Raw genomic sequence first — 13,722 nt, 5'->3', positions numbered from 1 at the left:
AGAATCACTTGAACCCAGGAGGCAGAGGTTGCAGTGAGCCGAGATTGCACCACTGCACTCCAGCCTGGGTGACAGAGCAAGACTCCATCTCAAAAAAAAAAAAAAAAAAAAAAAAAGAATGCATTGGTCCTAACTGAGCTAAGGTCTCTGTCATCAGTGCTCCAGACCACTGCTTGCTCTCCCTGCCTAGAGAAGCCAAGGTCCTCCCAGAGGAGCATGCTCAGACTGAAATCTTGGGAGCCACAGAAGCTGCCTATAGGACCTGTCTCTGAGCTGACCATGCTCATGCAGTCTTGGCCTGAAATACCCACTCCCTCCACCCAGTTGGGATGTTGGAATTAATTCTCAATCTGCTTTCAGAATGCTGGGTTCCAATCTCAGTTCTGCCTCACAGATGATGTGGAATCTTGGGTGAATCTATTGCTACTTTGAGCTCAGATTTTTTAGTAACCATGGATTTATCTGTCCAGTATACTTTGCCATCCTGCTTTTTCTGGTTCCTTTAGGAAAATCCTCTCCTGTAATATGTGGTTTTGGTGGGGCTGTCAGTCATGGCGCCTTTCTCTTCCCAAGTCATGGGGCTGGGTGTGTGTCCCAAACTGAGCTAATTATAGCACCATATCCTCTAGACACTAGGACTGGTTCAGGGGTGGGCATGAACCAAAGCCCTAGACTTTTCTGCTGGATCTACTAAAGGAAGGCTGTCTCTCTCCCTTCAGAATCTATAAAGTATAAGCTTGGGACTGCTAGACAGGCAGAGAAACTCTTCAGCTGCAAGAAAGGAAAATGGAGTGAAGCAAAACTAAGAGAAGACAGAGAGAGAGCAGTAACATTGATTTGAGACCCTTGATCCAGCCATACCTGCAGACAGAACACCTTTGCACTTCCTAGTTACATGACCTTTTACATTCTGTTTTCTGCTTCAGTTTGATTGTGTTGAATTTCTGTCACTTGCAAGTGAAAGAATCTTCAACTATACAATCTCTTTTCTATAAAAAATAAATACAATTTTGTACAAGATGAGTATTAAATTAGGTCATAGATGTGAAAGGGATTTCAAAAATAGTAAAACACTATACATAGCACTTGGACATTGTTGGTAGGAATCTAAAATGATGCAGCAACTGTGGAAAACAGTTTGGCAGTTCCTCAAATGATTAAACGTAAAATTACTATATGACCAGCAATTCCACTCCTAGGTGTATACCCAAGAGAACTGAAAACATACATTCATACAAAAACTTGTATGAACACTATGCTAACATTATGCTATGTTAATGAATGGTAGAACTGTTACCAGCAAGACCGGCAGCACAAATGTTCATAGCCACATTATTCACAATAACCCAAAGTGGAAACACCTAAATAAGCCTCACCTGGTGAATGGATAAACAAAAGGTGGTAGATCCGTGCAATGGAATGTTGTTTGGCAATAAAAAGGAATGAAATACTGATACATGTTGCAACACGGATGAACCTTGGAAACATCATGCTAAGGTCAAGAAGCCAGACTCAAAAGGTCACATACTGTATGATTTCATTTATATGCAATGTCCAGAATAGGCAAATCCATAGAGACAGAAAATAGATTTGTGGTTGCCGGGGACTGGTGGGAAGGAATGGGGAGTGACTGCTCATGGTTACAGGGTTTCTTTTTGGGGTGATAAAAATATTGTGAAATTAGTGAGGATGATTTTACAATCTTGTGAGTATACTAAAAACTTCTGGATTCTATGGTACAGTTTATGGCATGTGAATAAATAAATCAGTTAAAACGCTGTGTACATGTAAAGAATTATTATTATTATTAAACAGAAATCACAGCTTTCATAAAGCCCTTCACCAAATTCTCTGCAGTTCTCCAGCCTTAGAGTCTGGATTGTGCACTTGTCACTCACATGCTGCTGCCTTGGGTGTGATTTAAATAATATTTAATAGTGATGAAATAATAAATGGTTTTAAATAGATTAATAAATAACAGATTATGATTAAATAAATAAATAAATACAGGGTTATGTCTTGTCTCCTCGGCTCCATCACCAGCTCTCCTAGTGTGGGGTTCTCCTTCTGTGTGTCCTGCAGAGCACAGGGGCACAGTAGGCACTCTGTAGGATTTGTTGAAAGAACAAATGAGGGCACACCTCTCCCCTCACCCTCCCATGTTACACAAAAGCACACAGAGCAATCCTCAGGACCCCCATTCCCCAGGCCCCTGTGAGGATGGTGAAGGTGCATGAATGGTAGGATTGTTACCAACGAGACCAGCAGCAGCGCAGCTAGGACAGCCACCGCAGTGCGCCCCTTCAGCAAGCAGCATGCAGACTCTGAGCACAAGCTGCAGGCCACCCACACATCAGAGGTGCCTGGGGCACCCACCAGCATGCCCTGATCCTTGGGGAATTTGCATTCTTTGCACGTTCTCCAGGTCATCCTGATGCACCTGGAGATTTGTGCAAGGCAGGGATGTGGGCTGCAGCCCATTCCCTAGCTGTAGGGGTGTTCTATGTTCAACTCAGCTGGCTTAAACTCAACTCAATGAAGGGGACTCACTGTCACATAACTGGTAAGTCCCAAGGGGAGTGGGGTTAAGGGGTGGCTTCATTCAGGGATTCAACAAGATCCTCCATTCTGTCATCCAGTGTCCGCCTCATCTCAAGGCCAGATCCTCCTTGCCTACCCTGACCCTGTCAACTTCTGAGCCTACAAAGTTCCTCCTCCCAGCCTGGGAGAGGAGGCGGGAGAGGGAGAGCTGAGGAGAGAGAGTTAGTTCATTTGTTTGTTTGTTCTAGGGGCTCTTTTAGAAAGGCAAGAAAGCTTGCTTCCCGGAAAACCTTTTTCTTTTGTCATATTGCCATTTCTGAAACCATGGGCTGGGAAGGGCAACATACTGATTCATTTCAGCCTGAACCGCATGCCTTCTTACACACACACACACACACGCACACACACAAGGGACGAATCACCTTCCCCGAGTCTGTGGCTGAATGGGAGAGGTGAAGATACTGAAGTAAAACCCAGATAGCCAACCGAAAGATAGTGAGGTTGGGAGAGAAGCACAAGCCCACTTCACTTATGTGAACCTGGGCCTTCTCAAACGCCAGCTCATCTTCAGGGGCCCTGACTGAACATCACCTCCTCTGGGAAGCCCTTCCAATACCTCCCAGATAGAAAACTCTATGCTCTGTGCACCCACACACCACTCGTACTCACCCATCCATCCACCCACCCACCTACTTTGTTCCTGGGTGTTGGGGGCTGAGTACTCCGTTGTGAACCAGAGATTTCTACCCTGATGGTGTTTTCAGTCTGCACAGGAGAGAAAAGTTAATCAAATGATCACACCAATTGATGCCTTGCTTCTCTACTAAGCACAATGAAGAGAAATGAGGGAGAGCTGTCTGGGGAATATCAGCATGTGTCTGGGACCCGACCTGGTGGGGACGGGAAGAGGGGGTGAAGGAAGTCTTTCCTGAGAAAGTGGGGGAAGGGCGCCAGGCTGTGGCTTTCCCTGCATCCTGGCCTTCCTACCCTCTGCCTCGGCTTCCTCCATCGCTGGAAAAGCCAGCCTGCACATGCGCGGTGGAGGTCCAGGGCCTGGATTTAAAGCTCTTGAGATAAATGTGCATTGAATTTAACTATCAGTGATTAGAAGAGGAAAAGAAGGTGGCAGGGTTCCAAAGAAGAGCTTCATGTTAGGTTAAGAGGGGGTGCACGGTGTCCCTGGGTGCTTTGGAATGCCTCAGGCTCGGGGAGTGGCAGGGGAGGCGAATCTGCATGTATTCCGGGGTCAGAAGAAACACGGTACCTCTACAATTCAAGCCGCAGGGTGCAGGGAGACACGGAGATGTCTCAGAATGGACCTTTGAGGGACATCCACTCACTTGGCCAAGGGAGACCTGCGTTCCAGCAGGTGTTCCTGAGCCAGCTTGGGTACTCTCTGAGTTTTGTGAATCTCTTTTCACTGGGAAATGAGAATAAAAACCACTTTTCCTGAACAGAATCTGACTGAGGCGGTGCGGTGCTACACTGGTGAGGGGTTCCCAGGAGCGGTTCTCTGGAGTTTTCTCCAGAGGCTGACTTGGGGTTGGCGGAGAAGGAGCGCTGTGGAGGCGCGTCGAGGCAGCGCGCCGCCTGCCCAGGTGGCAGAGCGGCCGAGACTGGCCGGGAGCCCGAGCTGGAGTGGTGTCCGGCGCCCCTCCCCGCCGCCCGAGCCCTCCCACTTCCTCTGAATGAGCCGCAGCTGTCAGGGAGCCCGGCGCCCCGCGCAGTGCAGGCTGCAGGCGCCGCGCCGAGGAGGCTGCCGCTCTGGCTTGCCGCCTCCCGCCGCCGCTGCACACCGGACCCCGCCGCCGCGCCGCGGGCCATGGACCTGCCCAGGGGCCTGGTGGTGGCCTGGGCGCTCAGCCTGTGGCCAGGTAGGTGCCCACCCTCTGCCTCCCCTTGCCTCTCGGAGTCCCTCCCTGAGCCCTGGGGGCTTGGATCCAGCGGCCAGTATCGGGACGCGACGCTCCTCCCAGGGTCAGACCTTGGCAGCTCCTGGGGACGTGGGTCCCCCAAGGAATGGCCCTAGTCTAGCGGTTCAGTCAAGTTTCGCAAAAAAGGGAGGTGCAGAGGCCATTGAAAGCCGGGACTCTTTGGTGTGTTTGGGAAGAGTTGAAGAAGCTTGAGTTGAAAAGCGCCCAGAGCTGGTGGCCCTCCTGGGAGCCTTAGGTGCCTCCAAGGCCCACGCCGGGGTTCCCGCACGGCTGCCAGGGGCACTCGGGTGTCCCGGGAGAGCCGAGGGCGCGCGGCCCCGGCTGGGGAAGGGAATCAGCGCCAAGAGAGGGTGCCCCGGCTGCCCTCCTGCCTGGCTCCGGGGAAGCATCTCAAAGTTTGGAGAGCGGGGCGCGGCGGCCCCGGAGGGCTGGAGGGTGGGGGTGAGGGCTGCCCAGAGTCCCTCCGGCCAAAGACAGAGCAAAGCCCCGGGGCGATGGCCGGTAGGCGGGGGCTAGCCCTCCTCTGCCCGGCCAGCAGCGGCGGGACACAGCCGCGCAGTGCAGGACCCCCGAAACGTTACCTGACACCCGGGGTAGGGACCCGGCATCGCCTCCCCACCGGCGCTCGGAATTATGCAATTATTCAATAATCTGGGGAAAGCCGCCGTCGCCTAGACGCGCGCCGCCGCCTAATGCACTCCAGGTGTCGGGGAGCGGCAGGAACCTCCGACCCGACGGGCGCGCGGCCGGGAGCGGGAGGCCAGCCCTGAGCTCTCTGCCCTAGGGTACCCCGGCCCCGGCCGTCCCACACCGGGAGCCCCGGCTCCACCCTCCACGCGGAGCGGCCGCCAGTGATGCTGTTCTGTGGAAGGCGGCCGAGTGCTCCGGCAAGGGCCAGCGCCTCGGTTACTGGCCGGGTGTGGGCGCTCAACCTTGCCTCCCCTTCTGCGTGGGCTCCAGGCCCGAGCTGGGGCCAGTAGTGGGGGTCAGATGCGGTGGTAGTGGGAGAGGTGACCTCAGGGAGCTCAGGTGGAGACCCCCATCCCGCAGCCGCTTGCCCCAGTCCCCGGGTACCACGCGAAGCAAGTCCACCCTCCTGTCGGCCTACAGAGGAGCTTCTCAGAGGGCCCATGGTTGAAAGGGCCTGTGGCTAGTGGAATCCTAGAGTCACAGTTTAAAACAATCATTGATGCACTGAGTTGTGGGGGCTTGGAAGGGAGAGCAGGGGAAGAACTGCCACCAGGCCAACATGCACCTAGAAGCCAGCTGCGGGAGGAGGCCAAGCCTATTTAGGTGCATTTAGACAGGAAGGGAGAATCTTCTCCAGGGACTGTCCTCATATCACTAGGAGATCCAGCCACAAGAAAAGAGACACACTCCTGTGTGACTCCAGATAGGTGGCTCCATCAGAACCTTGGGAAGGAGTGGCTGCCTTAGGGGCTAGGGACAGCCTGGACCTCAGGAAGCTAAGAGCAATGGCTTTGGAATCAGACCTGGCTTCCACTTCTGGCTCTGCACCCTGCTAGCTGTTCAATCTCGGACTGGTTATGCGACCTTTCCAAAAGGTTTCCTTATGTGAAGAATGGAGACACAAATTCCGTGTCCGTAAAGTTGTCAGGATGCAGTAAGGCACTGTAAGAAAGGCCCTTAACACAGGGCTGGGTGCACAGTAGGCTTTAATCAATAGTTGTTAATGTTGTTGCTACTCAAGGAGGAGGGGGCAGAGAATGACATTACAGGACCTCTGAAGACACAGGATTTGTGACTCAGAACTCCGCTTATATGGCGAAAACCACTCCTGAGTTATGTCTGGTCAGTTGCGTTCTTGAAATATGGGATTCATTAAACATATCAATCAATGTTGGAACAATGACATCTGCTAGCAAGGAGCTGGGGGTGGGGCCCTAGCATGTGTGCAATCTGGGTCCTGCCTGTAACTGAGAACAAGCCAAGGCCAGGGAAAGCTAAATAGAGACACCAGGGAGTGAATGGCGTGGGGAAACCAAGGGCTGGGTGTTCAAACAAGAGAAGTTCAATTTCAGTCAGATAAGCAAGGAAGGCTTCCTGGAGGAGGAGATATCATTTGAACTGGCCCTGAAAAAGTATGTAGAGTGTGCATGGGCCTTAAAGTGGGAATGTTCATATTTTGGAGTGTTATTTTCTGAGACTAGTTAAAGAAGATGATGAATATTTTAAAACCACTCTGGTCAGTGTGGACTTTGAAGACTAGAAGGGTCTCAGGGATCATTGGGTTCATTCCTCAGGCTCCAGGACAGGACTGATGTTGATACCTCATCTGTGCATCACATGAATGCAATGTGAGGATTACCAGGAAGCTTGTCTACTGGTGATGGCAGTTTGGCTGGGCAGGGAACCCGTCAGAGGCCAAGTTGAGGATGAGACCTCAGAGCATCTACTCTCCCAGAGCTCCCAGAGCTCCAGCTGTAGGCTGGACAATGTGATGGGGTAGACAAAACTATCAGGAAAGCCTAAAAAAAAAAAAGTAATCAAGTCCAAAGAGAGAGGAGATCCATTGACCAGAGCTTTACAGTCATAACCTATGTGTAGTAAGGGTGATGATTCTTAGAAGCGTAATCTTTGCTGAGTACCTGTTATCTGCCAGGTTCCATAAAGACACAAAGTGAGATCAGACACAGTGTAAGGGTGGAGGCCCTGGAGTTTCACTGCCTGGGATTGGCCTAGGCCCTGCTGGTTAGGGCTCTTTGCCCTTGGCAAGTTACTCCATGGCTCTGTGCCTCAGTTTCCTCACCTACAAAGTGGGGGTAATAATAGAACTTAGAGTTATCACAAAGATTAATGCTTAGAAAGTGCCAGGCATGTATTAAGCACTCAAGGAGGTTGTCTTTCTTCTCCAACATCATCATCATCTGCAGCAGCAGCACTCGAGATATTGACTGTTCAGGATCTAAGGACACAGAGATATAACTTTCAAACTCAAATTCACAAGAGAAGTTTAGAGGAAGTGCATTGAAGAATCAGAGGAGATATACATGCCAGGGCCCCAAATAAGTGAAGACTTTCCTAGCCCCTGCCCCAAAGCCCTGGCCCAAACTCTTGATCATAATAAGAACTCAGGGTTGTTGTTTTGTTTGTTTGTTTACCATCGGGGCTGTCTTGAAGTAAATATGCTCTTGATGTGGGTGTATTGTGGTGTGGAAAAGGAGAAGGCCCATACCATGCAACATGGCCCTTGTGGGTGGGGGTCATACCCAACAGAAAGCATCCTGTGGAAAAGCACAGTGCTAGACACCACAGGTATACAAAGGCTACAGAGGTCCAAGACTTACGCCCAGCCTCTCCTTCCCAGTGGAGAGCAGGGAAGAAGGGAAAGTTTGTCACTTTGCCACCCCATTGCCTACCTTGACAGCCAAGCCCCTCAGCTGCCATTAGCTGAGGAGCTTCTGGATCTTTCCATATCACAAGCAGGCCCTGTAGTCTCACTCTTTCTCTGCTTACTCACCATGCCCCCATCTCTACCCCACAGTGGACCCCCAGAGAGGGGATGTCTATCTCCATGCTCTTCCCACCATTCCCAGCCCATCCACACAGGGTTGTGAGCCCTGGAAGAACTCAGACTGTATCTTACCTCTCAACCTTGCCCTCTCTGAACCTCTTTTTCTACCTCCTGTAGTGGGGAGCTCTTCCTTCTTCTAACAGCAGGGACCTTCCCTTCCATTCTCCCTCCCTTCCACCAACACCCCCAGCTCCTATCACTCAGGATAAAAATATGTTCTAAGCTGAGCTGGCTTTGCTCTTGCTATGTAGAAGGGAATTTGGGGGATTTTAAAAGCCTCTGTTTCTTCTCCACAATGCCTGACTTTGGGTGTTATTGTCTCACCATGGGCTTCCAGAGCTTACTTTGGGAGGCAAAGTTGAACATTGTTCTAGGATCCATCATAACCCTCCCCAAGGCAGTGATGGGCTCTGGCTGACTCAGGGAAGGTCAGCTACAAAATGAGCCTTAAAAATCCTCTAATAGGGTTCAAAAATGGTATCTCTGCTGATCCTCATCACTGAAGTCCCCTTCCATGCCCACCCACTCCCCATCAACTGTATGTAGGCTACCAGCAAGGATTCATAGCCTTTGGAACTCTTCCCTAGGCATTCGTGAGCTCCAAAGACACCTACACGTCTTCAGCATGGAGTGCTTTCTATAGGAGCTGTGGTCCAAGGGCAACCCTCCACAACCCCATCATACAGATCCTAACTGTGTGAATTCTTTGTCAAATGCCCATTAAGTTTGTTACCACTGACAGGAGAAGGAGAGGAGGAGACTGGTGCTGGTCATCTTGTAAATCTAAAATAAGTGAGCTGCAAAAAAATTCCATGGAGAGTTTTCATACTATGTACTTAAGATCTGAGTCACACGACGTGTGAAATCCCACCTGGAGGAAAAAGTCAGTGAGGCCAAACCCCCTCCCTGCTGTCTCTCACTTTCTACTTCACTGAAGCACTCACCAAGCAGCAGAAATAATCGGCATGTGCATGGGCTTAGGACCTAGACTGCCCGGATGCAAATCCTTTCTACCTGGGTGACTCTGGATAAGCCCCCCAGGCCTCATTTTTCTCAACTGTATAATGGGCAGAATAACAACTTCATAGGACAACAATCAGGTTAAATGGTCCATATGTAATTCATTTGTGTCAAGTGCTGAAAACAGTGTCTGGCACCCAATAAGCCCTCAGCTAACAGAAGCATTATTACTCTTCCCATCATTTAATATTTGATTGATGTCAGGCACTGTGTCAAGCACTTTCTCACATCTCAATAAGGCCTTGCTATAGTTGCACAAAGTCACTACTACAATTCTGCCATTACCAGGTTACACATAGGAAGTTAAATGGCTCATCCAAGGTCATGTCCATAGAGTAAGAGGCATTGTTGGGATTTGTCTGACCCCAAGGCCACTGCTTGTTTTGTTGTTGTTGTTGTTGTTGTTGTTGTTTTGAGACAGTCTTGCTCTGTCGCCCAGGCTGGAGTGCAGTGGCATGATCTCAGCTCATTGCAACCTCCACCTCCCAGGTTCAAGTGATTCTTCTGCCTCAGCTTCCTGAGTAGCTGGGATTACAGGCCTGTGCTACCATACCCAGCTAATTTTTGTATTTTTAGGAGAGATGGGTTTTCGCCATGTTGACCAGGCTGGTCTTGAACTCCCAACCTCGGGTGATCTGCCTGCCTTGGCCTCCCAAAGTGCTGGGATTACAAGGGCCACTGCTTTTAATCCATGCACCATATTCTCTTCAGGAAATGGAACTTGAGGGCACAGAAAGACAGTAAGTTGTCCTTGTTGAAGGAGGTGTCTTCAACAGCTGAGGAATGGAGGAATTGGGGAATTGTTGGGGAATTGAGATCAGTATGCAAACAGCTACCCCCACAGGGGCACCAGCTTCTAGGCTCAGCTAGACAGTGACTCCTCCAACAAGATGCTGGCTCGGTAGAAGTGGTCCTCCTATGATGCTTCATTATGTGAGAACGTCTCTCCCCCTCTGCTCTCCCCACCTGGCTCAGGGCCCACTGGGCTCTGCCACCTGCCCCCAGGTGCCCAGTGCTCTGGAACACTGACTTCCCAGGGGCTGTCATTCCAGCCCATTCTCAGGGTCAAGATTTGGCGATCTTCTCCTGCCTGCGCCGCCTGCTCCCATTCCACTAATCAGAACCTGCTCAGAGCTTCAGGCCTAATGAGTGAACTCATGCTGAACCGCACTAATAAGTGATGACAACGTGATGTGTTCTACCCAAAGGGATTTCCATTTCAACTGGCTGTGCCTTGAGCCCAAGGAATAAAGGGCTAATGGTGGGATGTCAGGCACCAGGGCCAGCCAGCAGATGAAATAGGTGAGGCTGGAAGACCTACCTGGTGTAGTCCAACTACTCAGCCCCCTACCCCATCACTGGTCAGATACCCCCTACCCCAGCCCTTGTTGCTGTTGGGCAGCCTCGTTCTATAATGTAGAAGAACCCAGCTTGTGGCTTGGGTGATGCAGCTCTAAAGCGGGCAGAGGTTTTTCCACGTGGCATGTGGGGTGAATTAGGCAAGTTGCTATAGCAATGCACTCCGGGATTCCAAACAGGATGACACAGAGAAGGGGTTCCTGCCTGCGCAGCTGGGGCTGACAGCTTTCTTCCCCCAGCAGCATCACTCAGCTGGGCCAGACAACCAGAAATCCTGACCCTGCGGATTTTCAGGGCCCGTTTCTTCCCTGAAGATCAGAGGACTGGGCCTCAGGAAGGCCATGGAAAAATTGTGAAATGGGCAAGTGGGTGTCACTCTCGACAGTCTGCAAAGAACACTCCCAATATTCCTTCTGTCAGTCAGGCCAGGCCAGGTGAGGCCAGAGGTCCTGCTGAGACAGGTATGTCCATTAGACGGATGGAGAAACTGAAGCCCTTGCCCCCACCTCCTCCAGGCAGAAGGGCACAAAGCAGTCTCCATTCCCTCTCCATCTCCTGGAATTGCTCTCTCCCTGGCACTCATAGCCCCTGCATTCAGAGATTGGTGGCCATAATAGTCCCATCAATAATCGTAGACAGGGTTCTCTGAGTTTATTCAAACCACATATGACACATGCAGGACCAGTTACTTAATCTGAAGGACCCAGTGCAAAATGAAAATGTGAGACCCCTTGTTTTAAAATTACTAAGAATTTCTAGATGGCCACAGCAGGGCATCCACCAAGTGCAGGGCCTTTCTCAACATGAGGCCCTCAGCCACTGTACAGGCCAAGCGCTCATCTAACCAGCCCTGCTCACGTGGCTCTCCCCGTGGGCCTGTTGTTTGGCAAGGAAGACACCATGATCCCACTTTACAGATGAAAAAAACCGAGTGGCCTGTCCATTTCACCAGCATGTGCTGAGCACCCACTAAGCCCCAGGCAACTCCAAGTTCTGGGAATTCCAAATTAGATAAAGCGCGGTCTCTGCCTCAAGAAACATGGAGAAGGCGCCCCACAGATCCCACAGACTGCAGGGCTCATTCCAAACGCTGATATACACGGAGGGCAGGGGTGTCTGTGGAGCAGTTCTAAAGGCACACGCCAGGGCTATGAGGTCATTTTTAAGCCATGGAATTAAGATGCTTCCGTCTCCAGTTATTGCCTCAAGACTGCTTTGGGAACCTTTTTAGGGGATCTCTGCATCTTCAACATTGGGCTCTGGAGCTTCCACCTTGGCAGACTTGAGAAGCTGGGACTTAAAATTCCTGGCCTTTCGGCAGCCCCAAGTATTTGTATTGGCATAGTCCTCCAGGGTCAGCACTTCTAAATAAGGGGTGACTCCTGTTCACCTGCCCACGTGGGCTTTGCATCTCATTCTGGCATGGAATTGTAGAGGGTCAGCACTAGGAGGGAAGGCAGGGACCAGCAGATCCAGTGGTCCTCCATCCTGAGTGAGCGTGAGAATGATGATGTGGAAGAAAACTGTCGTGCAGACCCCACCCAAGAACACATCATCACTCCCCACATTGGGGCCCAGCAGGGACATTTTTTGAAGCTGTCCAATAATTCTAATGGGTATCCAAGATGGAGGATCACTGGTATAATGTAAACCCAGTCCCCGGTCAAGCAAAAAAAAACAAACACTCTCCAGGGAAGGAAAATGACTTGCCTAGGGTCACACAACACCAGTGGTAAAGCCAAGATTGAACCAGTTCTCCTGACTCTCAGTCCTTCTGGAACTGCCCAGCCTGCAGTGCCACAGGATTCACAGCTGTGTTGGGCTGGAGACACATCTTGAGAGTTTGAGAAGCTGAGTGCAAGGTGGACTTTGCAGATTGGAGCTGGTAGGTGTGGAGTGATTCATTGGTGATACTCTCTATGTCCCCTACAAGGCATAAGCTACTTGATCCCTGTGTGGCCCCAAGGGGGAGACCAGAAAAACCAAAGAGGAGCTATAGATAGATTGATTTGGCTGAGGATGCCAGTCAGAGCTGTCCACAGACAGATGCACCAGCACGGGGGCGGGGGGTCCTCTGAGTTTCTCAGAGGTGTTGGCAGGGGTTGGTCGAAGTCCATTAGGGTCATTCCAACCCTGTGATCTTGGGCCCTGCTGAAGTTGAAGTGAGGGTTCAGGTGAAGGAAGAACCTGACTCAGGATGGGACACCGACAACGCCAAGCCCAGGCTGGGTGAGGAAGGAATACTCCATCAACAAGAAGGAGGAGGCCGGCCTGGGGGATGGGCCAAGCAGGGGGACCCCTAGGACCTCCCTGAGGTCCCCAGCTCAGGTTTCATTGTCCCTCTTGCCCCCATTCATCCAGAGCTTTCTCCACAGCCATCAAAGTGAGGCTCAAAAACAAACGGAGTTGTCTTACTTGCCTCCTTAAATCCTCAGTAGCTCTCTACTACCATTGGGTTGAGTCCAGACTCTTTGACAGAACCAACCAGACCAGGTAGGAATGGCCAGCCCTGGCCTGCACTCAGGATTCACCTCTAACAGAGCCACACATTTGGGCACCTGCACACCCCAACAGCAGCCCCAATGAGACTGAGCTTCTTAGTTTCTTAAACACACTGAGCTGTCCTTGGCCTTCACTCGTGTTGTTGCCTATGTCTGATTCTACCCTCCCCCTCATTTCTCCTGGCTGCCCCCCACTTATTCTTCAGGCCTCTGCTTGGTCACCACTTCCTCCTGAAAACCTCCCCTGACCTCCTCAATCAGTGAAGTGGGGCCCCACTTGTGTGATTCCAAGGTGTCCTGTACTTCCCCCGCCATACAGTATTCCAGCTGCCTGGACATCTCCGCTACTGAAAAGGGAGCACCAGGAGAACAGGGACCATATCTCTAATTAGCCACTGTATCCCTGGGTCTTGCACAGTGCCAGACATAGCAGGTGCTCTGTTAAGATGTGCTGAATGAACCAAAGAACTCTCTGTCCAAGTAAATGGAAAGCTATTTAAGGGCAGGGTAGATGTCTTACATTTCTTTGCATATGCACTCCAGGAGGTAATAGCACAATAGCCTTTGTGACTCAGGCCCTGGGAGATGCTCTGGGGGATAAAAGATGAGAAGAGATAACTCCTGCCTTTCAAGGAGCCTGTGGTTTGGCAGGAGAGAGATTTTTGGATAAATAACTAAAATGCAAGGGAGGAAGTAATGACTATGAGACAGCTACAGATAAAGGACTCTGGGATTTGAGAGGCGGGAGAGAGATTATTTGTAAATGCAAGAAGGACTGGGTCTGGCAGCAAGAGTGTTAGGTAGAGAGTTCACCTGGGCAAACTGCCTGAGG

At 50.9% G+C, this 13,722-nt stretch overlaps 1 protein-coding gene across 1 annotated transcript in view; it reads left to right on the top strand.

Moving 5' to 3' along the window:
* Positions 1-4,074: 4,074 nt before the first annotated feature.
* Positions 4,075-13,722, top strand: part of ITGA11 (integrin subunit alpha 11) — a 138,517-nt gene continuing 128,869 nt past the window's right edge. The window contains exon 1 of the mRNA XM_054451056.2: positions 4,075-4,415. Coding sequence (XP_054307031.2) covers positions 4,364-4,415 — 52 coding nt within the window. The 5' untranslated portion in view covers positions 4,075-4,363. The remainder of the gene's footprint in view (positions 4,416-13,722) is intronic.

Source organism: Pongo pygmaeus, chromosome 16 (assembly GCF_028885625.2).
Source record: "Pongo pygmaeus isolate AG05252 chromosome 16, NHGRI_mPonPyg2-v2.0_pri, whole genome shotgun sequence".
Classification (NCBI taxonomy): domain Eukaryota; kingdom Metazoa; phylum Chordata; class Mammalia; order Primates; family Hominidae; genus Pongo; species Pongo pygmaeus.
The sequence above is the reverse complement of the archived record's forward strand: the minus strand, read 5'-3'. Positions and strand labels throughout refer to the sequence as shown.